We start from the raw sequence: 25,515 nt of genomic DNA, 5'->3' as shown, positions 1-25,515 counted from the left end.
TGGACTGCAATCCTGGATTCCAGGTCTGACTATTGATCTGTGCACACAGTTGGTTGATTGTGCACAGTGTGAGCCAGTGTGGCGTAGTGGTTAAGAGCACGGGACTGGGACTCAGATGACCTGGGTTCTAGTCCCCGTTCAGCCACGGAGCCAACTGGGTGAATTTGGGCAAGTCACAGACTCTCAGCCCAACCTACCTCACAGGTTGTTTTTGTGGGGATAAGATGGAGGAGGGGAATGATGTAAGCTGCCTTGAGCCCTTTGAGGAAAAAGGCAGGATATCAATCAATCAATCAATCAATCAATAGTCCCCAAATGCAAGAACCTGTAAGCTGTCTGAGCAGCAGGTATTTCATCTGCATTTGTGAGTTAAGGAAATTAGGAGATGACCAGAGTCAGGCCATTTAGGGGTTGGCAACTTGATGTCCTCCATAAAATTTGGACTTTAGCTCTCATAATTCCTGACTATTGTCCATAGTGGCTGGAACAGATAAAGGTTGCAGTCATAAACGTCTGGACGACACCAGGTCACCTACCCATATGTAGTAGCAGCCATCCAGGGTTTCATACATTAGTCTTTTCTAGCCCCAGCTTGAGATGCTAGGGACTGAACCTGGGATCTTTGCCGGCAAAGGTATGGTCCTCCACTCTTTGTCCAGTGTTAGGCTTCTTGGCCAGGAGAACAGTATTTTCTACTTTGAAAGCTTTTATCCAGGAACTTAGGTGGAGAACTTTCACTTTGTCCTCTGTCTGATGTCACATGCACACACTCACACTCAAAATGCACACAACTGGAGATGCAATTGAATCTGGTAACTTCACCATGAGAAGCAAGTGCCTCCCACTCTGCCATGGCTGCTCCTGTATCTCCGAGAAAAGAGATGGAGGGAACTCAGTCCTTGAAACTAGGAGTAATAATAAAATTCCTGGCCTTGATATGCCATTTTTCCTTTTAATAAGTTGGTGTAAATAAGCATCTGTTTATTGTGTTAAAAATACCTTGCAATCCTAACTATAAGAGGCTGTTCGCCTAGCTTGCATCACAAATTCTCTTTCAAGTTCTTTGCATGTTTTATGCTAGATCAAAGGAAAAAGGAAGTGAAAAACCTCTCTTTAGAAGGAGAATGCTAATTAAAAAAATAAAATTATAGTGCGTGTTGCCACCCAACGTGTGTGTGTGTGTGTGTGTGTGTGTGTAACTATACCTGGTTTCAGATTGCTTTACTACTAACAAGGAATAAGCTCTAATGGAATTTGGGTCCCAGTAGCTCTTTAAAAGCAACTGGATTGACTAGTGGATTGATCCTAAATATACATGCCATTGAGCTTGAGACTGCAGGTTTAAATACCTTAAAATATTTAACAGTTGCTTATTTGTCTTCTAGTTTCTGGGTCTTTAAATTCTGATGTTGTCATAGCTCAAAGTAAAGCTTCTTCTAAGCTAATATTCTTAACTGTGTTTCTAAATCTTTATATTGATGTGGAGAAGGTATGTATAAATGGGGCCTCAAAGGTCATTTTCATTGTATCCTTACTTTCTACTAGGAGTGTTTCCATTCTGGCTTCAACCAGTCAGCCAGCCAGCCAGCCAGCCACGACCATTTCAGGATACCATAAGCTGCTGGAGCCCTTCCTAAGCCAGCTCACTCTCCTCTTGTGGCTCTGATTTGGAGTAGATCCCCTGCTTACAGGTTCCTTATAAATGTGGCATTATACAAGCTACTATTTTGCATGGCTGTTGCCACTGCACCTGTACCGAGCATGGTACACCAGTAGGATCCACTGCCAGTGCAACAGGAAGCATGTGCTCCCTGCAACAGGTCTGGAGGTAGCTCAGAATGCTCCCTTCTACCTTTTCCATTCTGATTGTGTACTTGTCTCATGCTTTCAAGTTACCTCCTGCTTAGGGCACCACAATGAATGAATACCCTTGAATGACTGTCCCGTCCTTGACAGCCCTGCTCAGCTGTTGTAAACTGAGGGCTGTGGCTTCCCTTATGGACTCAGCCCATCTCATGCTTGGTCTTCCTCTTCGGCTTTCAACTTTCTGTAGCACAGCTGTCTTCTCTAGTGACACTGGCCTTCTTCTGATGTGCTCAGAGTATGACTACTGGAGTTTTGCCAGTTTTGTTTTTAGAGCAAGTTCTGGCTTGATTTGATCTAGGTCCCACCGGTTTGCCCTTCTGTCATTGCAGAGCATTCACAAAGCTCTCCTACAGCACCATCTTCTGAATGCATCGGATCTCTTCTTGTCAGCTTTCTTCACTGTCCAACTATCATAGTCTATTTATTTTTATATTTATTTATGTTAATGAATTTATATGCCGCTACAGTCCGTATCTGGGCTCTTTGTGCAGCTCACAATATAAAAACAACACAACGCTCTAAAATCAATAACATTAAATCAACATATTCAAATCTAAAATCAATAACATTAAATCAACATATTCAAAACATATTAACAGCATAATCCAAATATAAATGATAATATATCAAAATTAAAACATAATATAAAACATCAAATAAAACAAACTAACCAAACATGTGGTCAATTTTAAACCCAGTTAACCATTAAAATTCTCTGAGGAGCCTGTTCCAAAGGTTGGGCACAACAACTGAGAAGGCCCTTCTTCTCACCAGCATCGCCCTCACCTTCCTAGGGGATGGCTCCCTAAGAAGGGCCTCCTGGCTTGATCTTAATGGACAGGTAGGGACATAAGGGAGCAGATGATCCTTTGGGTACCCTAGACCCAAGTTGTGATCAAGAATGCAACAGGAATGCATCATTTCTAGTTCCTTCATTGCTGCCTTCCAAGTCTAAATCTTCTAATTTCTTGGCCTCAGTATCAACTTGAATATCAACTTGAATTGATGATTGAGCCAAAGTATGCAAAATCTGTCATAATGTAAATTTCTTCATTGTTGACATTAAAGTAGTATACTTCTGTAGTCATGTTTTTGATGTCTTAATGTTCAGTTGCAGTCCTACTTCTTGTGCTTTTTACTTTCATCAGGAGTTGTTCCAGTTCATTGCTCCTCTCTGTCAGTAGTATGGTAGATAACTTAAGTGACTGATGTATCTTCCACCAGTTTTCACTCCTTCCTCTGATCCTAAGCCAGCTTTCCTTATGATTGAACAGATAGAGCTAGGGAGATTAAAATACATACACATCAGGACAGTCAAGTGCTGAGGCACACCCATTTCTTTGAGAACTATCCACTGCTGCTTGTGATTCTCACAGCCACAGGCTTTGCTGTAGTCTAGGAAGCAGAGACTGATCTTCTGACATTCTTTGGTGAGCTTCAGGACTCAATGTATACTTGCAATAGGATTGTGTGCACCCCTTCCTTTTTTGGAACACTGCTTGAACATCAGGCTCAGTATAGGGCAAAGTTTTTTGTTGCAGCACCTTGAGCATCACTATGTTTGCATAAGAAATCATGCAATGGTCGTATAGTTGCTGCACTCCTTCACATCTCCTTTCTTGGGGATTGGATGTATATTGAAGGTTTCCAGTCTGTGGATTATTGTTTGTTAGCTGGCATATGCAAGAGACTGGATTTGGGCTGATCCAGTCCATGCAGCTTGTAATGATTGCATTGGTATCCTTTCTACTCTGGCTGCTTTATTGTAGTGTGTTTTCAGAGCAGCTTTCACTTCACATTCTAGTATTGCAGGTTCTTCTTCTTAGGATTGCTCTTCAATGGAGCCAGTTACCTTTTATCTCTTCTGTATAGTTTTTCACCTAGGTTCCTTACCTAGGTTTGATCTCCAGAAAAACATCCTTACATTTGATTATCATTTCTAGTTCCTTCATTGCTTCAATCATCTAGGTTTGAGTTTCCACTGATTCTTGGATCTTCCTGTTTTCTTGTTCTTTGCACTAGCCATTGTGGGGTTGGGTTCTACATGATAGTGCTGAAAAGTTTCATTCACGATTCTGACACTATTTCTCTCATATTTTGCTTCTGCTACTCAGATGTCCTTAGCAATTGTGAGTGTTTCCTATGTCATCTATCTAGGCCTTTTATTTCTTTTTGCTACAGGAATTGTCTTTTTACCTTCTTCCCTAATCATGTCTGTGGTTTCAATCTGCAGTTGTTCTGGTTCACAGTCAGTTGAATTCAGTAAAGCAAATCTTTTCTTTATTTGGACTTTAAATTTCTCAGATATATTATCTAAGACTCTCTTTACTGGCATAAGAACTAGAGACTTCCTGCTTTTTTGACTGGAAAATGGAGCTTCTTGGGAAAGTACATCCTATTTTTTTTTTAACACTGCTCTGGGATTGTGCATTTGCAGCTTAAGTCATGTTTTGTAGGTGGGGTACCCTTGCCCCTACTCTTGAGTGGCTTTGCTCCATGGAAATAATTCTGGTGATAAAGAGGCACAGATGGGTTACTTAACCCCATCTGAGAATCTGTGGACTAAGGAGCCTGGAATAGTTCGGTGCCGTCACAAAAAGTGAGATCACCCTAATTTACCATACACCATGTTGAGTCTTTGGACAGTTCAGATGTATGGTGACCTTGAAATCTCTTACGAATCATTAAACTTCATTAGCGCTCTGTCTGCTGCTGCAACATAATGAATAGTTAGATGAGAGAGAAGATGTGCAGCTTTGCAAAGACATTCCTTGTGCCTGAATGCATCTTTGGAATTCCTTTTGAAAAACCCCCAATTCCAGGGATGGGATTTGCTTGTGCTTGTGTTCAAACTGCGATCATCCCGATGCCGCGTTGTGTGTATTTGTTCTTTCTTTATTTACAGATGTTTATAACGTTCCTGATTGATGAAAGATATTTGTCTCTCTTTCACTGCTGTCTTCTAGCCCTGAGCTTAATGTAGAAGGTCACAAAGGTTAAAAATTGCCCCAGCCAAATTGGAATGTGAAACCCAAGTATAGATTTATTAAAGCAAAGCAATATATGCCAGAAGAACTGTCCTATTTTTCATCTCTTATATGAGGCGGAGCTTTTCTGCACAGTCACTTTACTGGGTAATAAATGCATTTTGTATTTCTTGTTTGTTCCTGGCAACCCGTATGCCTTTTCCTAAAGCTTCACTTTGGCGCGCAGGCTTATTCTCTTTCCCAGCAACTGTTCCTTGTACCTGGGGAAAATGCAAGCCATTCCTTAATCCACTCAACTGCTGTTCGATTGCTGTGGTGAATAAGATTGTACAATCGCGGTGGGGTCCTGGCTGGTTCTGTTTTATGATGCTGTTAATACCAAGAAGCGCACCTCTCCTATTTCAGGCTCTGCAGCACCCTGTGTTACAACTGCCTTCATTTAAAAATGGCAGACAGCAAAGCAATTCTGTATTGTGCTGAAGGTGTGATATCCTAGGCCAGAGGAGGACATCCTGCAGCCTGCATAAGAGTCCCGTCTGTTTCTTAAGATGGCCCTGATGCCCTCCTGGTGTTTCTTGTTTGTTTTTGCTGTGAGAACAGGAGAGAAGAGCAGCCACGCACGCAGCCCCGAAGGCTGAATCAAGGCACTCGGTGGCTGGTGCAGTGTGGTGCTCCAGGGACGTCTAAGCTCACACGTGTGCCTGGCTGCCTTCTGGTTCTTCTCTCCACTTTTCTCCTTAGGACTGTTGGATTACTCTGGGCAGGTGGCACGTGATGTGGTGATGAGTCCTTGGTGTGGTAGGAGACGCAAAGGTGGGCCAGCAGAAACAGAGAAAAGGGAGATAGCGTTTACGGGGAAGAGGGAAGATGGGATGAATAGCTGCACGTGGATTACTTCCATAGGCCTCACATGAAAAAAAGAAGTTGCCTGCTCTTGTCCTAAATGATGCACTGGTGAGGTCTGGGACTGACTCCTCAGGTTCAGTGGAAAATGCCTACATCAGGGGTGTTCAGCTTCTGTCAGTCCAAAAGCTACATCCCATTTCAGAGAAACTCTTGGCAGCATGTTACAAACCTGATGGCTTAAGGTGGGTCAGATCCAAAAAGTGAAAATAAAGGTACAGTTTTGCAGAGCTGCTGAAAAGCATGCAAGAGGCTGCTAATGCACATCTATGGCCTTACATCACTCCCAGTTTTGTATGGAGAACAATAATTTTAAAATGCTGGAATTGTCATGCTTCAGCCTGATAATGAGGTTACGCTTCCTGAATGGAACTCCTGAGAATGTCAAAGTGGACTCAGGCAGTCGATGTGGCAAAGAAGTCCATGTCATTTTGTGTCTGCTGGCGCTCAGAAGACGGCAGTAGCCCTATCGATAAGGCCTGCTTCCCAGCAGTGAAAGCTTTAGAGTCAAATATGCTGCAGTTTGGCCTTGGCTCCACCCAGCAGTGGAATGCAGACCGCAAGGGCTTCTTCTGTACCTCTGCCCTAGGATATCCATGGGGCCAATATCATTGAGATAGTTGCCTCTTTCCCCAGAGCTGTAGTGCTTTTCACTTCCACACTTTCACACAGCTACTCAAAATAGCTGGGGGGAAAAATGAAATCATGTCTGTTTGGTTCCATCTAAGTCTTCGAATCTGAGAAGTGTATCTCTGTATCTATCTGTTGAGAGCATGGCTGAGTTGACACATCATATTCAGCTCTTAACTTGGTGGCACAAGCCTTGAATAAGGAGACACTTTCTCAGAGTAGACAGGTGTGTTTACTTCTGTACTTTCAGATGATAAGCCACGCTTGTCAACACAATTTGATGACACATCAGCTTATCTAGCCTTTACATTCTGGCAGTGAGGATATTCTTGAATCTCAGAGACTTCAGAAAGAAAACCACAAAGGCTGCCTCAACTGGGTGACACAACAGTTGCTGCTGCTGTCATCCACAACTGCTCTCAGCACACTGCTCTAAAGAAATTAGGAGACTATAAGGGTGTGTATATAGGGTGCAAGGCAGTATTGCTTATTCTGTTGCAATCATGCTTCTGGCATTAGTACAACTTAGCCATTGGCTACATGTGCTTTCTTCAACACCATGAATGTACTGCCCTTCTGCATGTTCAGTCAGAAAAAGTCTGCCCAGAATCGGGAATGCTGGGAATTGTAAGACTTTTTTTTTTTGACTAACCATGCACAGCCTCATCTCTCTAAAGAATTAGTAAGAACCTATTAGTTCTAGTGCAGTTTAGTGGTTAAAGCAGGAACAGGAACATGCAGCCTCTGCTTGTACCCTCAAGTTCTGTCTTAAAAAAATCTTTTTGAAAAACAAAAAGAAAATACCGGCATCTATAGAGCAGTAACTCTACTGACTGAACCAGTGTGAGGAACCTGTGACCCTCCCCATGCTGGTGGACTGCAGCTCTCATCATCCTCATCATTGGCTGGCTCAGAAATGCTGAGAGTTGGGGGGAAGGAAGGGGTTTGTCTAAACATGCATAGGATTGCATCCAAAAATAAGCCATAAAATCTGAGATCCCAGAAGTTCCTCTACCATAGCAAGGACCAGACACATCAGCTCCAGTTGGGCAGGATTCATCCTCCTCCTTATGTGTAAAAGAAGCTTTCAACTGCAGCAGCAGCCAATTTGCCACAGGGACTGAAAATTTGATGCACAGCACATCTAACTTCCTTACATGGAACATTTTTAAAAATTGGACAATATTAGATATGTGCTTTCAAAGTGATAGTTCAATAGCTTGGGTTTCTTTATGGGGCTTTAGGCATGATCTATTCACAATTGCTTATTTCATTTCACCAAGAGCACAGTCCTATGCTTGTGTAGCCAGAAATCTTACTGCTTGAGAGCTGTAGAATATTTTCTTTCTAAATATTGTGACCTGACACGACATAGATTGTTTTGACATAGGTTGTTCCGCATCTCCAGCAAGCACTGCTGTGGATTTGTCTCCACCACATGGGAGTATCTACACCCTGTTGAATCATACTCAGTCTTCACCTACTCTATCATTTTACTTCCCTGTATGCCAAGCTAAATACTTTAGAGCAGTGGTTCACAACCGTTTTTATGCCCCACACCCCTAGAAAATGTTTGATTTATGTTTACACTCCCTATAAAAGTAATAATACATTTGCAGATGAAGAAGTCAAATTTCAAAATTTTGAATCACAAATTGAACCACATGCAGCACTGTGGGTGAACAAATTGAATAAAAAAATAAGCTTTTAACTGAATGCATAAAATTCATATGTAAATCAAGCAATTAGAAAAAATTGTAAACAGTAAAATCAATCCTAATGTGAACAAAACATGTGAACATAACATTCAATGACTTCTTTGTTCCTGCTTCTCATTCACAATTTTGTCAAAACATGGAACTTGCTCAGCGCAATCCGCAAGTCTGGATTCAGGTGATTCCTAGATTTTGTCTTGATTGACAAAAAAGAACTGAATCCAAATGTAAGAAAAATAATAATACATTTTATTATTGGGATAATTTTTGGCAAATCTTGAGGCAGCCCTCCTCTTTGACACACACCCTGAAATGCCATCCTGCACCCAAGAATGGGAACCCTGCTTTAGGGGAAGGCCAAAAGCAGATCTCGAAGGCAGTAGCTTTCCCTTCTTGCTTTTTTCCTCCGCATCTGAGAGAGGGGCAGAACTCAGTGGGAAAAGACCTGCTCGGCATGCAAAAAATCCCAGGTTGGATCCCCAGCATCTTCTGGTTGAGCTGCAGAAGAGCGCTGCCTGAGCACAAGAGACTCTGACAGTTCTCATGGATGGGGGTGGTGAACTTTAGACTACAAGTCTCATCACCCCCAACTGGGGTTGATAGGAATTGAGACTCCAGAAATACTTGGTGGGCTAAATGATATTCATCAATGGTATAATCAGTAGTGAGCTAGAGGGACCAATATCCTGACTTGCTGTTCTATTGAAGTTGATGCGTTCCAGATTCTGTGTGTGCCATCTGACATCTCTCTTGCTTGGCGTTTGGTCTGGACAGCACAAGCTCTGATGTCATTCTGTTCTGCTTAAAGTACTTTATAGCATATTCCTTTCTTGGCCAAGTCAACTTGACTGAGGAGTGTTGATAAAGCTGGAATTTATTAATATATTATCTATTAGATGTATATCCCACCTTCTTTCCTTCCAAGGGACTGGGGGCAGCTAACATAATTCTCACAACAACAACCCTGTGAGGTAGGTTGGGCTGAGCATCTATGCCTGGTCCTAAGTCACCTAGTGAGCCCCATGACTGAGCATGGACTAGAACCCAGATCTCCCGAGTCCCAGTCCTGCGCTCTTAAACCACTGCAACACACTGGCTCCGTAATGTCCCTTGAAGAAATGCTACTCAAGTCGGTTCCCTGATGACAGGTAGCTCCTTTAGTGGCCTGACAGTGTGCAGTGAAAGGCCAGCTGCGGTCATCTCTTCCCAATCTTCACAAGTGAGGCAACAGTGCTAGGTGGCCTCCACTTCTGCTTCAGAATAGCTTGGCAATTACTGCAGTGCTTGGAGCATTTGGCTAATTTTAAATGCTGAGTAGACAAGCAAACAGCTAAAAAGTCTTAGAGAGCTTAACTGTTTCCCTTTCATCTGATCCTAGTTGCTGGGAGTGGGTTGCTGAATGAACTGATTTTCTATTTGGACACTTGCAGGTTTCACTCTGGCTCTGCTTGTAACATAGTAGTTGTAGTTGACGTCTTGCTCCGGGGCTTCGTTTTCCCAACGCTCCAGAGCTCTGTACATGGTGCTGTGCTTCTAATGTGTAAGGTTGCTAGCCTCCCATTCTGGAGCCTTCTTTCTAGAAATCACCAACTGTGGTAGAACATTTTTGTAGCATATCGGAGTTCCTGGGCATTGTGAAGGTAGAACGTCCTGCCAGCACTACTTTTTTAGCTGACTCTTCCCCTCTGCAGTGCAGCCATGGGAGAGGCTGATTTCTTGAATGATGGCAGTTATGGCTTTAAGAAACCAGAGAATGATGTAATATGGCCCGAATAATATGGAATATTATAATATGGAAGGATAGTGTGTGCCACATGGTAGAGAATGTATTACAAAAGGCACATTAAGGTTGTGGTTGTGAAACAGAGAGCAGAACCTTAGGACCAGGGGATGAATCTGGCCTCCAGGTTTCCTCATGCAGCCCTCTGGGGTTCTCAAGATAAACACCCACCCTTTATCCTGCTCATCAAGCATTTGTTTCCCAGCCTTTGTGCAGTTCTTCTACAGATTTCCCACCAGTTGAAAAGATTGGAATGTTTCTCCTAAAGCATATTCTCTGGCACTGTGAGTTGTAAGTTAAACTCTGCAGGTACTTTCATTTCATTTCATTTCATTTCATTTCATTTCATCCAAGCCTCTTTGTCTTTGCTCCATCCACCACTGGTAAACAGCCTCCCAGAGGGTCTCCAAATTGAAGTTGATCCCTGGCTGGAAGACTTCTTGTTCAGGAGCACAGGCTTTTAGAAATGGGAATGTGCTCATTCGCACCTGGTGAACTCCCTTCTCTATGTTAAGCAACTGGACCAGCCAGTTTGCAGGGCTGTCTTCAGTCATGAGAGCCTACTTCATTTTAGAGGCCCTCTTTTGCCTTTGTAAGCCCATTTTTGTGTCCTCTTTCCAAGTGAAATAAAATGGGTGGTGGCAGAGAAGGACATTTTCCTCTCCAAGGAAGCTTGTCTGATACAAATCTGGATTCCATTATAATGCCAGGAGAACAGCTTTTAATTTGCCTGGGTGCTCTTCATGCCGTGCAATCTGCTAACTACGCTCTGTTCTGGTGAATTTCATTGCTTTGTTTTGCTGACTTTTCTGTGAGTTTTGAGTTTGCAGTAATTTTTTAACGACACGTGCCAATATTACCATGCTTTTCTTACAATATTATAAGAGACTTATAGGATGGTTTTCAAGGCACAGTGGCAAACTGTGGGATTTGCTGCAATACAAGTTGTGTGCAAGCTGTTTTTGCATACTGTAAACAGCCTTCCATCAGAAGGGCTTGTTAGGGGTTACACTGAGCAGGGGCTAACCCACAAACAAACCATGGGTTAGCTACTGGGTTATTGAGCCCTTAAATAACTCAACTGATTTGGGTTAGCATGTCACAGGACAACTTCCAGTTGTGCTGATAGGAATTGCTTACAGATACTGGAAAGGACTCACAGGGAAATCGTAGGTTAAGTAACCCACAGTTTGCTGCCATTACATGTCAGCCAGGTCATACTAAAGGCTGGTATCCAAATCATTTTGATGAGTGCTTTTTAAACGTGTCAAATAATTTAGGAGTTGGTCTTCCCTCATGACTAAGCTTTTGGCAGCTTTGCTCCTTTCCTCTTATACAGGATCACATTTTATAATATCACATTGTTACAGCACATTGTGGGCACTTCTACTTTTGTTTGTTTTTATTGGAGGCACCAAAACTTCAGAGCAGGCTATCCTTTACAATGTTAATACATAATCTAGTTTCTTAAAACAAACAAACAAAATGTTTAGTATATTACTGCAAAATAGAGTATCATGGCAAACAATTGCTGCTTGTGCTAGTTTTCCGTTTGGAGAAAGGGTAATTTATAATAATTATCATAACTAATGATAATTGTGGAGGTGCATTCAGCAGAGGTGTCCTCTCTTGTATGCTTAAATGGTGCAGCCTGTTCCGACCATTCATTCTTTCCCAGCTTGGCCTGGGGAAGGCTGGAGTAAGCTTTTGTCAAACGGTGAATTTGCGGGTGAGTGCATCTATTTCCAGGGACATAGGTAAAATATCCTTGCCAACAGTTGACCAACTATGCTTTATGAATTTTGCTACATATTTTTACAGATTTTCCCCCTGTATACCCAACCTTTCCAAGTTTCCAGATGAAACAATAATTTTTAACTTTGCACTTTCATTATCCAAGAATGTTTTCCTTAGCTCTCCAGAGAGTTCCAAATTGAATTCCTGAGCAAAATTCCACAGTAAATAAAATGAAAATACTGCAGTTCTTTTGTTGTCTTCCTGGTGTAGACTTGCTTGGTTACTCTCCTGGGCTGAGACTGTTGTTGCTTTAATTCTTTGCAAAGTGAAGTAGGAATGGCTTTGCATGAGCTCTTGAAAGAGAATGTTATTATTGACTGTGAGCATTTCAACTGATCATTTGTTGTTTCCGCGCTGTGTTTAGGAAAGGAAATGTAAATACAGTCAGCAATTCCATGTCCTCTTATTTGGGACTAAGTCCCATTTATTTCATTTTTATCAAAAGTGAATGATGACTGAATAAATTGGCTGTGTTTGAATGGTTCTGTTCATGTGTTCAGTGGCTTGACCAACTGAAGTTAAAAAAACTGCAAATTTAAAATATTCCCTGGAGTCATTTTGTGCAGTATATAGTTACAAAAACTTGAAGAGGATCCACCTCCCATGAACACGCACACCTCCATGAACAAGGCAAATAAAGAAATATTATGTTGTTACCCACATTGTGAAATAAGAGGGGAGACAACAATCTATTTTTGTTTTTGTTAATCCTCAATGTTAGGTGAAACAAATGAATAGGATGATCCAGTTTTTGGTTTTGTGTTGATTTTGTTTCTGTGCCACTTGCCAGGCTCCCAAATTTCAAGGTAGTTTTCTCCTCATCCTCCAGCCCTGTAAAGTGGGTCACTATTCACTTTGTTCCCCTTTTAGAAATGAGTAATTTGTTCAAGGCTTATAAAGGGGTTGAAAATAACCGAGATACTTATTCTCAAGGCTGCAGGGTATTCTCTCAAGACTTCTGCAGGTGTAACATGGTAAGTCTTCCTGCCCTGATGAAAAGCTGGTAACCTTGCATGTGGTTGAAGCTAATGAGCAGATGACTTGCCCTCAAACGTTCTCATTTGCCAGATGTGCCCAGCAGTGTAAGATAGTGCAGTTAAGGGAGGAAATGGTACAAGCAGGGATTTGAGGCACCTTTGTGTGACGATTAAGCGTTCATGCTGCTCATAACTCTTCCCGGCACACTTTCCCCCCTCTGACAGCATACTTTCTACTCCTAGTTTGCAAGCTTTGAGCATAACAAAATGGACCCCCTCTGCATTGGAATAGCAATAGCATTTAAAAGGTTGATTAATTGGGGGTGTTCAGTGACTTCAAGGGAGCATTTTTCTAGTCCTCCTTACAACGCACGAGTTATTTTCTGTAGACTGGGAGATTTTCAGTAATCTTCTGCACCACCTAGTGGCCGCTTTTAAAGGTCGGTTAAAAACAGCAGTTTTACTTCGTAAAAGACTTTCATTTTGGCAAACTGAATACGGCCAATACTATATTGTAGGAATATAGAATACAGTGGTGGCTAATGCTAAGAACTTGGAAAAGGTACACCTAATCGAACAGGGAAAAAGTAGTGAATTTAGGATAAATTTATTCTTAGTACTAGGTAGTATTGGTGCGTTAAAAGCAAGGTTCCAAAAATTGCACCTCATTGGGGCGGTAAAACCCCAGGGATGCCTTTGTGTTGTGTAGGTGTTAGCAGTACTGCTCTCACTATACGTTCATTGAACAGTAGCGCAACCCCAAGATAAGGACGGCTGCTAACAAAGTGAAACGACAATCTGGGGATATGGACGGGAAGCCTATTGAGGTCACAGCGAGCTTGTTTTGGGTGGCCGCAGTTTGCTTATTTAGACTGCTTCATTTGGAAGATCGCCCAACTCTGGAAGGTTCCTTATACGTAACGCCTTGCAAAAAATGCTGCTTTATCGTTACTATTTTGCGATTTAAGATCCTACCTACAATGCACCGCGGCGCTCGGTCTGATAATTTGCATAGAGGGCGGGAGGAAAGGGGGAAGGCGCTTCTTTAGCGGGGAGGCACGCCGTTTGCTTCCGCTTGTGAGGAGGAAGTAGTAGCAGCGGCCTCTAGGAGGAGTTTTCAGGGTTGCCGGCGAATTTTAAAGTGACATCCCATCTTTCGAAGCAACGTCTTTATTTGGTTTTGAATGAACAAGTAGAAGAAATCATAAACTGGATCTGATAGCGAAATCTCCCCCCACACCTCATGTTAAGTGGAACTTGCTCCCATTTAAAAGTGAGCCGCTTGCGTGGAAGCAAATTCCATCGAACACAGTGGGGTTTCCTTCCGAGTAAAAATGCATGGGATTGGCCGGTAAAATACTTCTGTGCAGCCGCTGCAGGGAAGCATCAGGACACGTCTGCATAACTGTGGAATAGTTGATGTTTTCTAAATAAAATGTTAGGTTCACTTCATGTTAGCAGAATTTTTTGCAAGCTTTATAGCGCTCTTCCCCAACCGCGTTGATTCCAGATGCATTGCTTTATTTCTTTCAGCTTCACTAGTTGGAAGATGCGGGCAGTGGTAGTCTAAAGCAGTGTTCGCGAGGGCCCTTGGGCAGCGCCCCCTCAGTGGGTGCCCCTCCATTGCAGTTGTTCGACCCCTTGCTGCTCCTTGCTTGCTTGAGCAACCAGAGGGTGGCATCTACTGTTTTTCCTGTGGTTCTCTCAGTCTGCACAAGAAGCTGTGAACAAAAGAAGGGGGGGGGGTTGTTGTTCAAGGGGCAGTTGTTAGTTGGTCCCACACCAGTCTGGAGCATCAGACTGGAGACCACAGCAATATTAAGTGTCTATTAATACTTCAAATTGTTATTATTTATTAAATTTCTACCCCACCCAATAGCTAGGATGACTATTTGGGTGGTGTACAAAATTAAATAACATACACAATACAACTGTTGTGTTAAGTATTAATATTGAAATCTACTTTCTTTGTTTGATATCACATACACCCATGAAACCTATATATGGATGAAACATATATAAATATATACGGGAGCATTGTGAACTACCTAGAAACTGGTGGAGGGATTGTGTACTTATTGCCCCTGCAAAATTCCTGATTTTGGCAATTTTCATTTCTACAGCAATCTAGTAAGACACGGTTAACGATACTCTTTAGCTCTGTTTGACCTTCTGGGAAGACTTTGGGAGAGATTCCATGGAGAGGGAGGAAAAGAGTTGTGCTGTGAACTTTGCTTCTGCTTGTGCACTTCAGAATTGCATACACTGAGTTTAAGGTTATACACAAGTTTGCTTATTATGAACAACTGCTGAGCTCACAAAATAATTCTACGAGAGTTTGATTGGTCTGTCCATTATTCCCAAATGTCAAAAACATAATTCTTGTTTATGCCAAAAATATTGTTTATAGTTGTGCTGACATGTATTTTTCACTGTATGTGGATATATCTAAACTAATGCATGTTATGACATGAGTTATTGAGGTGTTACATTGGCCTGGTTTGGATGCTCGATTCAGCAGCCAGAACTAAGATGAAACTACAGAGGCCCTCCTTGCTCTTCCATTCTTTCCTCCCTTTGTACTTATGCCCTCGTTTATTTAAGCTGCAATTAGTGGGCCTATTTGAAATGGGGAACTACTTTTCAGTGTCACAATCACTACCCTGGGTATTAAGTATGATACTTTAGTGCTGAGGGGCAATGAGGGAATGCCTGGTTTTATTTCTCGGGACGTACCTTCTTGATCTGAAGATGCGGTATGTGTGATGTTTTTTGCAAGTGACGGCAGTGGCAACTGACCATGCAGAATGTGGATCAGTTTGGGGTTGTAAAGAAGCAATGTCAAGGTTGCAACACTGAACTTGGAGTGATCATAATGAATATAGTGGCGCTTATGTCCCTGCAAATGTCTATAGGATCTTGCAGCACATTGGTTCATGTGCACCTTACTGTATAGATTAGTTTCATTTATTTCAGTGAACATTTGTATGAATAATCACTTTATCTACACTCTGTATGAACCTGGAAGAGCTCCATTACTAGGAAATGAAACATCATTTTGGGGGTATTTTAATTAAAAAAAATCCTTGCCAGGAGTTGTGAATAGCAGGGAGCTACACTCTTATGCTTTCCTGTCTATGTTTGTTTTTTAATATTTGAAATTGTGACAGGCATCCTTTCTCTTATAATGCCAGGGCAGTTTATAGATGTGATTTTAAACAATCTGAATAAAGCCACAGGAAAAAAGAGAGGCGAGGCATAAAATAGACAGCAACATCGTCTAGCTTCATAAACCAATTTAAAATGCCTTGGCAAGCAAATAGGTTTGAGTGAGTACTGAAAAGAGTACAATACTAGTGTCAGTCGCACCTCCTTGTGTCAGATGCACTCCATCAGTGATGTCCCACCCATGCTCCACAGCAGAAGGAGCTTTTCCTCCTTGCCGTTACATAATGCATCATGAGTACTTGGAGAAGAGCCTCCCCTGAAGCTCTTAAGGCAAAGGCAGGCAGTTAATGGGCAGCAAAGAAATCAAATCAATAAGTACCTTCAGAGATACTGGCCACAAGTCACTTAAAGCTGAAAAGTAAGCACTAGCACCTTCAATTAGGCTCAGAACCAAATACCAACCCATGTAGGGTTGTCTGCTTGCTTGCTTGTTTTTGAATAGTGAGATTTCTCTCCATTTGGCTGTGTTGGTTACAGCCCTGGCTACCGTGTTCTGCACTAGCCAAAGCTTTGAAGTCTTCAGGGACATTGCCTCTAACTCATGCGTGTTCAGTCTGCAAATTCACTTTGCACTTAGCTTACAGATTAACTGCTTCTGTGTCTTTGTTTGTTTGTTTGTTTGCAGGTTGTCCTGCTGGGCTTGGACATCTTATCTGCACTGGTATCACGGCTCCAGGATAGATTTAAAGCCCAGATTGGCACAGGTGAGTTCATTGGGACCAGAAACAAAAAGCCTGCGGTGCTTGATTGTGTGCTGTTCTCTTTGGTGTGCGTTATCTGAGGCTGAAGCAGGGGGCCAGCCATGCAAGCCAGCCTGCAGCTACTGTTCTTAAATTGTCTTAATTCTAAAGAAGCTGCCGTTTGCCACAAATATGCCTTGGAAGTCTGAGATTTGGTTGTCTGCATGGACACCTGGAAATAATCTTTGCATTGCAATGGTGTCGACAGACTCTGAAATAAGACCTGCAACTCTGCATTTGGCTTCCAGTTGACTGTTTGGCCAACCTTTCTATAGTATGTGATGTGTTCCCTGGGTTTTACAGCCATATGCTTGGTAATCTTCCTTAGCAGCTAAGAAACTGTGCATGTGGATGCATCTGGGGGTGTTTCTGTCTCCATTCATTATGGGAGACAAAGGCCAAAAACCAAAGAGATCTGTGTCCCTTAGAGGGTGGGTTGATGGAGAAACAGGGCAGGAGATGCTGCGGCTACATTCTCCTTTAAGACTTACGTGTTGTGAAAGAGGCAGAAGAGTTGCAGCTTGACAACCCTACTAGAAATTGTGTTTCACATTCCCTTGTTTTCAAGCTTATTTTCACAGCCAAAAGACTTGAAAATAGTCCTTTTCTTATACAAAAATGGGAATTGACACTCTCAGATCTTAAAGTCTCTGATCTCATTGTTTGCACTGAACAGTGGCGTGTGCCCAAACCGCCTGGGTAATCCCTTTCAATGGAGCAGATCATGAACCTGGCACTGTGCAAGGCCTTGCCCTGTATATGCAAGACCTGCTTCTTTGCAGCACGTGGGCCATGAATAAAGCCTGCCCTGTGTAAGCTTTCCAGGTGTGCTTGGATACACTTAGATGCACCTGCTGCGTATGCTGGTTTCTTCCCTTGTTCTCTTACTTGGCCCCTGTTGTTCCATGTGGATGGTTTAATTCATGTGGTAAGTACATTTAAATGTGACCAACCTTTCTTGGAACGGTCATGAAGATAAAATCATGTTGGTTTTGGTGTATGTATACATTGACGATGCTCTTGTTCTTAGCATTTTGCTCAAGGTAAGCATCTATTCCTTCTGCATGAATAGCTTCTATGACCTAACTTTCAAGTCACCTTGAGACATGTGTGAGGGTTTACATGGTGGGGGTGGGTAGCATTTTTGTAACATCTGTATTTCTTGCTCTGTCTCCTGATAGCGTCTCTTCTCATCGGTCTTCTCCCCCCCCCCCCCCCCGCCCCTCTCCAGTGCTACCTAGTTTAATTGACAGGCTGGGAGATTCAAAAGACTCTGTGAGAGAGCAGGATCAGGCACTGTTGCTAAAAATCATGGAGCAAGCTGCTAACCCTCAGGTGAGTCCTTCAAAATCTGTAGCTTTGCCATACAAGCAAGTGGTTCCAGGGTTTGGGAAATCATTTTTTTTTTAATTGTGACCATTTAATTAACTCTCCTTTTCAAATAACCTGGGCGTTTCCTTTGCATCAAATGTCACCTTCTACATTTATCTTATTTGAATAAGATAAAAGAGAGCAGCAGTATTTTTCTCAACACTAATGGGGAAATAGGGGCAAACCGGAGGAAAAGCGTTGTGAATGTCTTGTAGGATGGGTGCTGCAGATTGAAATAAGGTTGAATGCTGAAGTGACCAGAGGAATTGTAATGCAGAATCTTTGCAAGATCTGAAAGAAGCTAGGGAATGCATGAAGCCCTGTGTATTTATTTTGAATAAACTTTCTGATCATTGTGCTATAAAAATCCTTAAAATAAATGAGCTGTGTCTTATCAAGAGATGCTTGCTCTCATTGATTTCTCCTATTAAGTCTGTAGTCCTCTGCACACTTACTTGGAAGTAAGCACTATTGAAATCCATACATAAACTTGCAGAGGGTTATTTTGTCAACCTGGTGGGCGAAGGATGCAAGGTTGCTTAAGCTCCCACTGCTGTGCTCTATGATTTGGGCTAATTGTTCAGTGTTCTGCAATGAGGTTGTCCAGATATAACTGCCACAAATCACAGGTCAAGCCACAGTGTCTGCATGTTCTGAAGCTGTTTTGAATATTCTGCCCCCAGTTTGGGGTTTTGGGGTTTTTGCCTGGTTTAAGCTTGCTGTTTCCTGTTCATGGGATGTCCTAACTGCATTGTAAAGACATCTTTTATCAGTATAGTAAATCCTAACTATATGAGAGAGATTCAGATGCCTTTTTGTGAGTGGATGTTCAGGGCACATCATTCTGAATGGTCAGGCAGCAAGTAATTAAAGGCAATATGAGAAGTGGCTGCAAACCCCACCTACTCAGTCAATAAAAATATCTTTTGAATGATTTTAGTAATGGACTTCGCACCCTTACCTTTATCATTGGGCATTCGCTTGCTTCCCTGCATGCATTTACACTCCTTCAGGGACCACAGATTATTCAGAATGAAGAAATGTAAAATTGGATGGGGTCTGGGTCATGTTTTTCTCTTTATTTCCTTGTATCTTTGTCACAGTATGTGTGGGACAGGATCTTGGGAGGATTCAAACACAAGAATTTCCGGACAAGAGAAGGAATTTGCCTCTGCCTTATTGCAACGCTCAATGCGTAAGTTGGACCTGACCGTATATTTTGATATCTGCATTCAGAATTTTATATTTTTAATACTCAATCCATTTTTTCTTTCTTTCCTCCACCTTCTGCCCTCCCTCCATCTGTTTTAGATCTGGAGCTCAGAGTTTAACACTGAGTAAGATTGTGCCACATATATGTAATTTACTTGGAGATCCAAACAGCCAGGTAAGATAACGGTGGTGGATAAGGTTTAGGGTTTTTAAATTCAAACTTATTTGAATTTAGGAGATAGAGGTACATTACATGCTGGAAATATATAAGGCTGGGAAAGTTTTAATGCTTTGGTTGGCAGAGTTGTGGTATAATAAATGTTGAAATGGTTCATCTGTTGAACTTGGAACATGATATTTGCTCTTGTTCTGATGTTACAGTGCCAGTCTTGGACGTACTGTATGAATGAAGCTTCAGTTACCTTCAGTGAAGATTTAATTTCATATCTGCGTGCTGTACAAGTTTGGCTTCTACTGGGAATGAATGGAGGCAAATGGAAACACATTTCCCTTGGGGGAAAGCACAGCTTTCCCACTTACCTGTAGTGCCGTAAAACTTGCTACAAGTATTTTATGGGGCAATGTTGAGTGAGATCACAGTAGTAGGAGGGCTTATCATGTAAACTGTGTTACAGGGTCCAGAATACTAAAGCTGCATACTGGGGCAGAGAAGAGGAGCTCATCAGGGAACAAACTCCAAAGACCACCTTCCCCAGGTGGGTGTCCTGCAGATGTGTTGGACGACAACTCCCAGCATCCCTCAGCCAGCCATGCTGGGAATTGTAATGCAGCACATCTGGAAGGCACTGGGTGAGGAAGACTGCTTTCCAGTGAAGTCTTCAAATCGCAGGGTCTACCCCCATACTGAGATGAGGTGAATGTGGTTTTGTGAAGTCAGTACGTGCAGGAAGGATGCAAGTTATTATACTGCAGTGTGGATAATATAGCACATATTATGTATTCTGCAACATCCAAAAAGTATGTACATATGAGTGGCATAGTTTATTCTGCATCTGCAGATAATGCGAGGTAATAAAGGAGCTACACACAAATTCTGCTTTCTTGCTCTCCTTCCTGAATGCTTAACCACAGACCTTTAACAGAGAGAGAGATCATGTTACATGTTGTTCACATGCTTTTTTCTTATCCTTTTGGGCTAAAGACACACACATTTATACAAAAAGAAAGCTGAGATACTTGGGATGCCAAGCACTGTGCCCAACTTCAGTTCCATGCCTGATGTGGAGACTGGGGCTACAATAGGCAGCTACTTTTGAATCTGTTTTTTTGGCCAAACTGGCCAAAGTCCAGCATTTCATTGAAGGAGCAAGCATAAGCTGGCACCTGTTGATTAGCTAACCAACTCTTGCCCCTGGAAGTGTGTATGCTTTCAAGCTTCACAGAGCTCTTCCTTACGAAGGATGTTGAGGAGTCTGTAAAGCACTCTCTGACCTCTGCCAAGGGGCATGAATCTCCTGCCTCTCAGGAACCATGTTGGTTGCTTCCATCAGCCAGGGAAAAGCAGCTGTGTATCACACAGCCCCCCCTTACATCCTCTGTGGAGAACTGTAGCATGTTCTGGGTTGGGCTGCCTGTGGAAAATACTCGGGAACTTCAGCAGATCCAGAATGCTGCAGCCAGACTGTTGACTGTAGCTGATTACAGGAAGCATTGAGCTCCCTTTTTGAACAGCTCCACTGCTACTGCTCTGTCTCTGGGAAGAATCCAAACTGCTCATTAGGACCTGTAAAGCCTTGCATGGTTTGGAACCAGCAACCCGAGAGGCCACAGCCCCTCATACAAGCCCGGTCAGTTCGTGGAGAGGCCTCTCTTTCCAGACTGCTGCCTTCAGAGGTGTGTCTGGCAACCATATAGTGGGCCTTCTTCGGTATCCATTCCCAGGCTACGGAATCCCCTCCCAAAGGAGGCTGGTTAACTCCCTCCATTTGGAGACAAAGGCTGCTTTGAAATGGCCTGTAAGTGGGTTTGATGGAAGGCAGGGAGTTGTTTTTAATAAATTTGTTTTTTGTGATCATTACGCTTGGGTTGCATTTTGATGTATTTTTAATCACTTTTAGTTGGTTCTGCAAGCTGCCTTGAGTGCCATATTTTTGGAAGAAGGAGTGATATAAATAGAATGAATACCACTTAAATAGTACACATGCTTGCATTTCTTCTCCATTCCTTTCCCCCTTTGTATTGGTTTTTTGTTAGATTGTGGGCACCTGAGCAGGGCCTATTTCTGACTTTTCAGTGCTTAGAAAAAGTTAAGTGCTGCCACTTAAGGATAATAATAGAGGATATACACATGCCTCTTCTCCCTTGGGTGGTAGCCTAATATCAGACAGGTGGCCTATTTTGTGCCCCCCCCCCCCGCACCTTTTCTCTCTTTCTTTTTTTGGAATGAACAGAGCAATAGGTGTTTTTCCCAGCAATGTGAATTTTCTTATGGGCAAGGCCTTCTGTGCCTCAGTCCCATATGATGCCTTTTATACCATTTCCCCAGAAAATTGTATTATTTTCCCAGTATTATTGTTTTCTTACTATTGCCAATAATGCCAAGAGATCATAACATCTCGGATTTCTATACTGTGGGAAATTACCACTTCATGTTAATTAAATCAGTGATCTACCAATTTAACACATGGGCAATTCTTTTAGCAGGGGTTATGGTTGGCCTTTGCTGGATGGGGGGGATGGGGGGGCACAGAATCTTGTCAGATCTTGGGTATCTCTCTGTCACAGCCTTTTCTGTTCTAGGGCTCTGACATCCGAACTGCAGAGCCAGGACTGTGAGTCAGCACTGCCCCCTGTTGGTTGAAAGTAGAAAGCAGCATTGGCTTAAAATTGAATTAGGTTTGGGCTTTTCTTTGCATGAGGACATGCTTTGGCCATTAGTAAGACAATGGACCAAATCTGAAATGACCTACTGAAATACTTTGATATTATATTTGTTTGCTTTATAAAATGTATATGTCCCTTTAAATCTGATGAGATCCCTGAGAAACTAGCAATTAAAAGAATAAAACTACAGAATAAAAATATTTTAAATCACAGTGTGCCAATGAACCAGGGGCTGGTTGCTCAGGGAAGTCTTGTTTTAAATAATAATACCTTTAGCAGGTGCAAAAGACAAAGTTGACACCTTCCTGGCATCAGAATAGGCAGGGAGATCCACAGAGAAGGAGCTGTACTCCAAGTGGATGCCAAAAACAAATAAATAGTATAATGAATAAATATTAAAATCCTGAAATTTGTTTCCGATTCTCCTTAGTCAAGTTTAATATAAGCATAATGTGATGACTAATGGAGGGGAAATCCCAACATACTTTCTTCACAATCATCTTGGGAGACTATCCAGTGAGAAGAAATGAAACAAATATCACACAGGTTCACTAACAGTGCAGATTATGCAGTTTGGTTGTATGAAGGAAACACTGGTAAAACATATGCAACTTATTAGAAGCTGTTGCTGTTACCGATCTCAGAAAATGCAATGGTGCATCCTTCTGTACACAGGCGCTCCATTTACATGACTCCTTACCAATGTGTGGACATCCAGGGGTGGCTCCAGTAACTTGGTTCACAAATACGGCAACCTGTAATCTTTCTAGCTTCAGAGCTACCTTTCTGGCATTGTGGGTAAACCAGTTTGCTATTGTTGAGTGGAGGAAATGTGAAACCCAACATTCATAGCTTGCTGTCGGTAGTTGGTAGAATGCTGAAGGGCAGCCATAGAGAGCCAGATTCCAGAACCTTGCCAATGAGCGGTTGCACTTAGATAGTGACAGTTGAAGGAGCAGGGGTGAGTCTTTCGTGGGGAGGCTGCACAAAGCACCTTTCCACATGCACGGCCTGCCACATGCTCCGTCCCTTCCCTTAGATGCCTTGAGATTTGGACCATCCTATTGGCTTGCAGCATGGTGCTTGTCCTTTATCTGTTGTTGCCTTGGAGATGGGATGGCCTGGTGCCATGCTGAATCATGGGGCTGGAAGAAGAGGAGTGTGGGCAAGCTGGGTTGGGACGGTGAGGAGAGGTTGAATAAGGAAGGCTGATGGGATGGATGTGGATTTGGCCTGTGGGGAATGAAGAAGGATGACAGGTTGCTTAGCAAACATTGCACTGTTGCAAAGAAGGAAGCCAGGGGTCTTTGGCCTAGAAGTTCTGCTTATGTGGTCTGAAATGCTTGAGTGTGAATTTTGGTCTTTAATCTGATTTTAAAAACAGCACTCAAAAGGAGGTAGCCACAGGCTGTCTAAGCTCACAGTCACTAAAATTATTCCTTTCTTAAGACCAGTTAATGGTCACAGAGAAGAATACAAGTGTTCTAGTCACCAGCAACTCTTAATTGCAAGTGAATTTTAAACTCTCAAAAGTAAGGGTGAAAGGAAGACTAGATGATCCAGGTTCAAGACTTGAGTCTAGGGTGGGATGCTGAATTTGGGACTTGATGTATGTTAAGCAGGAATTCACGCTGCCAAATCACTAAGCTCTGTCCAAAAGAAGAAGAAAGACCAGCAAGGAAACACCTTTCAAACAGTAGCCTAGAATAGAGCTGCCGAGTCTTTCTCCAGGCTTCCTTGCCCACCTTCAGTTCCTTGGAGGAGAAAAAGTGAGATAGAAATATAATAAATAAATAGCCAACCACTGCAGTTCTTGGCATAGATGGCCTTCACTTCTGTTTTGCTTTGTTTTTCATTCACTTTGTGCACTAGTGATCCATTCCCAATCTGGGACCCTGGAGCTATGTGTAAGATGGAGAATGTTCAGGTTTTTTTCCTGCCCTCTAATACAAACTTTTATCAAGACTATCAAAAAGCTTGCTGTAACCATGAGGGTTGGAAGGCTGCTTTGCTTTGCTTAAAGCAGCCTTGTAAACAAGCACAGAGAAATTACTGTTACTTTTTTGTAACAGCCTGATCTACCTAACTTAGAGCACAATCCCTCCTGCAACGGCTCGCTCCATTTTGGGATTGTGTGTTTTCAGCCTTTTCCCAGTTCACTCAGTTTCTACACGTAGCTCAGAGGTGCTCCATTCATCCTCCATCAGCTGGTTCACTCACTGGCTTGGTTTTACTTGTCACCTTCAGCTACCAGGCTACTGTTTAATCCAAGGCAATTTTGCAGTTGGGACATTCAGACTTTTGTTGTATGTCCTGGAGTCCGTGTTGGTAGTCAGATAAAGTCAATCGTGATGTGATCACTTTTGCAAAGAAAAATCTACAGTTCTGCTTGTATTTTTAATCTGCTTCAGTGGTGGCCAAAGTGCTTCTGCTTTGGAAAGCTCGGAAGAGATTGTCTGGGGAGAATAAGTCCTGTAGTCGAACACATCTGGAGATCCCTGGGTTGGGGAAAGCTGCCTTAGAGAAATGCCCGGCCTGGCTTACTCATGCTGATGAGCTGCTTTTACCTCACTCCGGCATGTGGGATTGTTTGGTGAAAGCTTGGAATAAACTAAACTAGATGGAGTCATCCTGCAGTTGTTTTATGAGCTATTGTTGCTCTGAATAGCATGCAACTGACATTCAGGAAACAGCTTCAGGCTCTTTCTACACACAGTCCAACTTGTGCTTTCTCAAAGATGTGCCATACGCTGGGGAGATAATTTGGAAAGTATCCCATTGCTTTGGCATGGTTCACAAGTAACCCTAAGCCAGTGTTCAGCACTATGGGAACAAGGTAGTACAAGTCCAGGTGATATCTTGAGCTCATGCACTCCGCAGGTGCCTCTCCTGATGGATTTTGATTCAGCTTACATGCAAGCTGGCTCCTCACTACTTTTGAACAAGAATCATGAATCAAAAGAATCTTTTAGTAATTTGTTAAATCTGCCACATGGTCCAGGGTTTGTTTATTTTTAATTTTTTTATTTAAGCTTTTATATACTGTTGGTTAGTGGCAAGCTCTCAGAATGGAGTGCACTACTGAAAGCTCTGCCTTGCACAGGTCTGAAGTGGGCTTGCTTTGCAATTGACGAGAACTGGCTTTAAATCATCAGTTCTGGTTCAGATATAGCAAGCCAGCATTGGGTAACAAGAAATCCAAATCTGGAATTGTGCAGGGGGAGGGGGAGCCTGCAGGTATGGGGCTTCACTTGAGCTTATCCTAGCTTGTGCTTGTAGCATTAAATCCTGGCTTAGTGTGGTGGGCAAAGCATGCCTGTATCTGAACCAGCTCAGAAAGTACTGATCACAGACCCAAAATGAAATGGTCTCTGTATTTTACCCTTCCCAAGCTGCTCCCCTCCAGGTTGTCTGGACTGCAGCTCCCGTTATCCTCAGCATGCAGCGATCAATGCCAGTGGGAGC

At 42.6% G+C, this 25,515-nt stretch overlaps 1 protein-coding gene and 1 non-coding gene across 10 annotated transcripts in view; one reads left to right on the top strand and one right to left on the bottom strand.

The window, feature by feature from the left end:
* Positions 1–25,515, top strand: part of CLASP1 (cytoplasmic linker associated protein 1) — a 222,703-nt gene that overhangs the window by 55,467 nt on the left and 141,721 nt on the right. For all 9 annotated transcript variants that reach the window (XM_044438058.1, XM_044438065.1, XM_044438064.1 and 6 more), the window contains exons 3-6: positions 16,509–16,587; positions 17,855–17,958; positions 19,098–19,189; positions 19,306–19,381. In XM_044438058.1, the coding sequence (XP_044293993.1) occupies positions 16,509–16,587; positions 17,855–17,958; positions 19,098–19,189; positions 19,306–19,381 (351 nt within the window). The remainder of the gene's footprint in view (positions 1–16,508; positions 16,588–17,854; positions 17,959–19,097; positions 19,190–19,305; positions 19,382–25,515) is intronic.
* LOC123027574 lies at positions 13,303–13,430 on the bottom strand. Its single transcript, XR_006415527.1, has one exon. It is a non-coding gene; the product is annotated as a U4atac minor spliceosomal RNA (small nuclear RNA).

Source organism: Varanus komodoensis, unplaced genomic scaffold, assembly GCF_004798865.1.
Source record: "Varanus komodoensis strain SLA01 unplaced genomic scaffold, ASM479886v1 scaffold32, whole genome shotgun sequence".
NCBI classification, from domain to species: Eukaryota; Metazoa; Chordata; class Lepidosauria; order Squamata; family Varanidae; genus Varanus; species Varanus komodoensis.
This window is presented reverse-complemented; position numbering and strand designations above follow the sequence as displayed.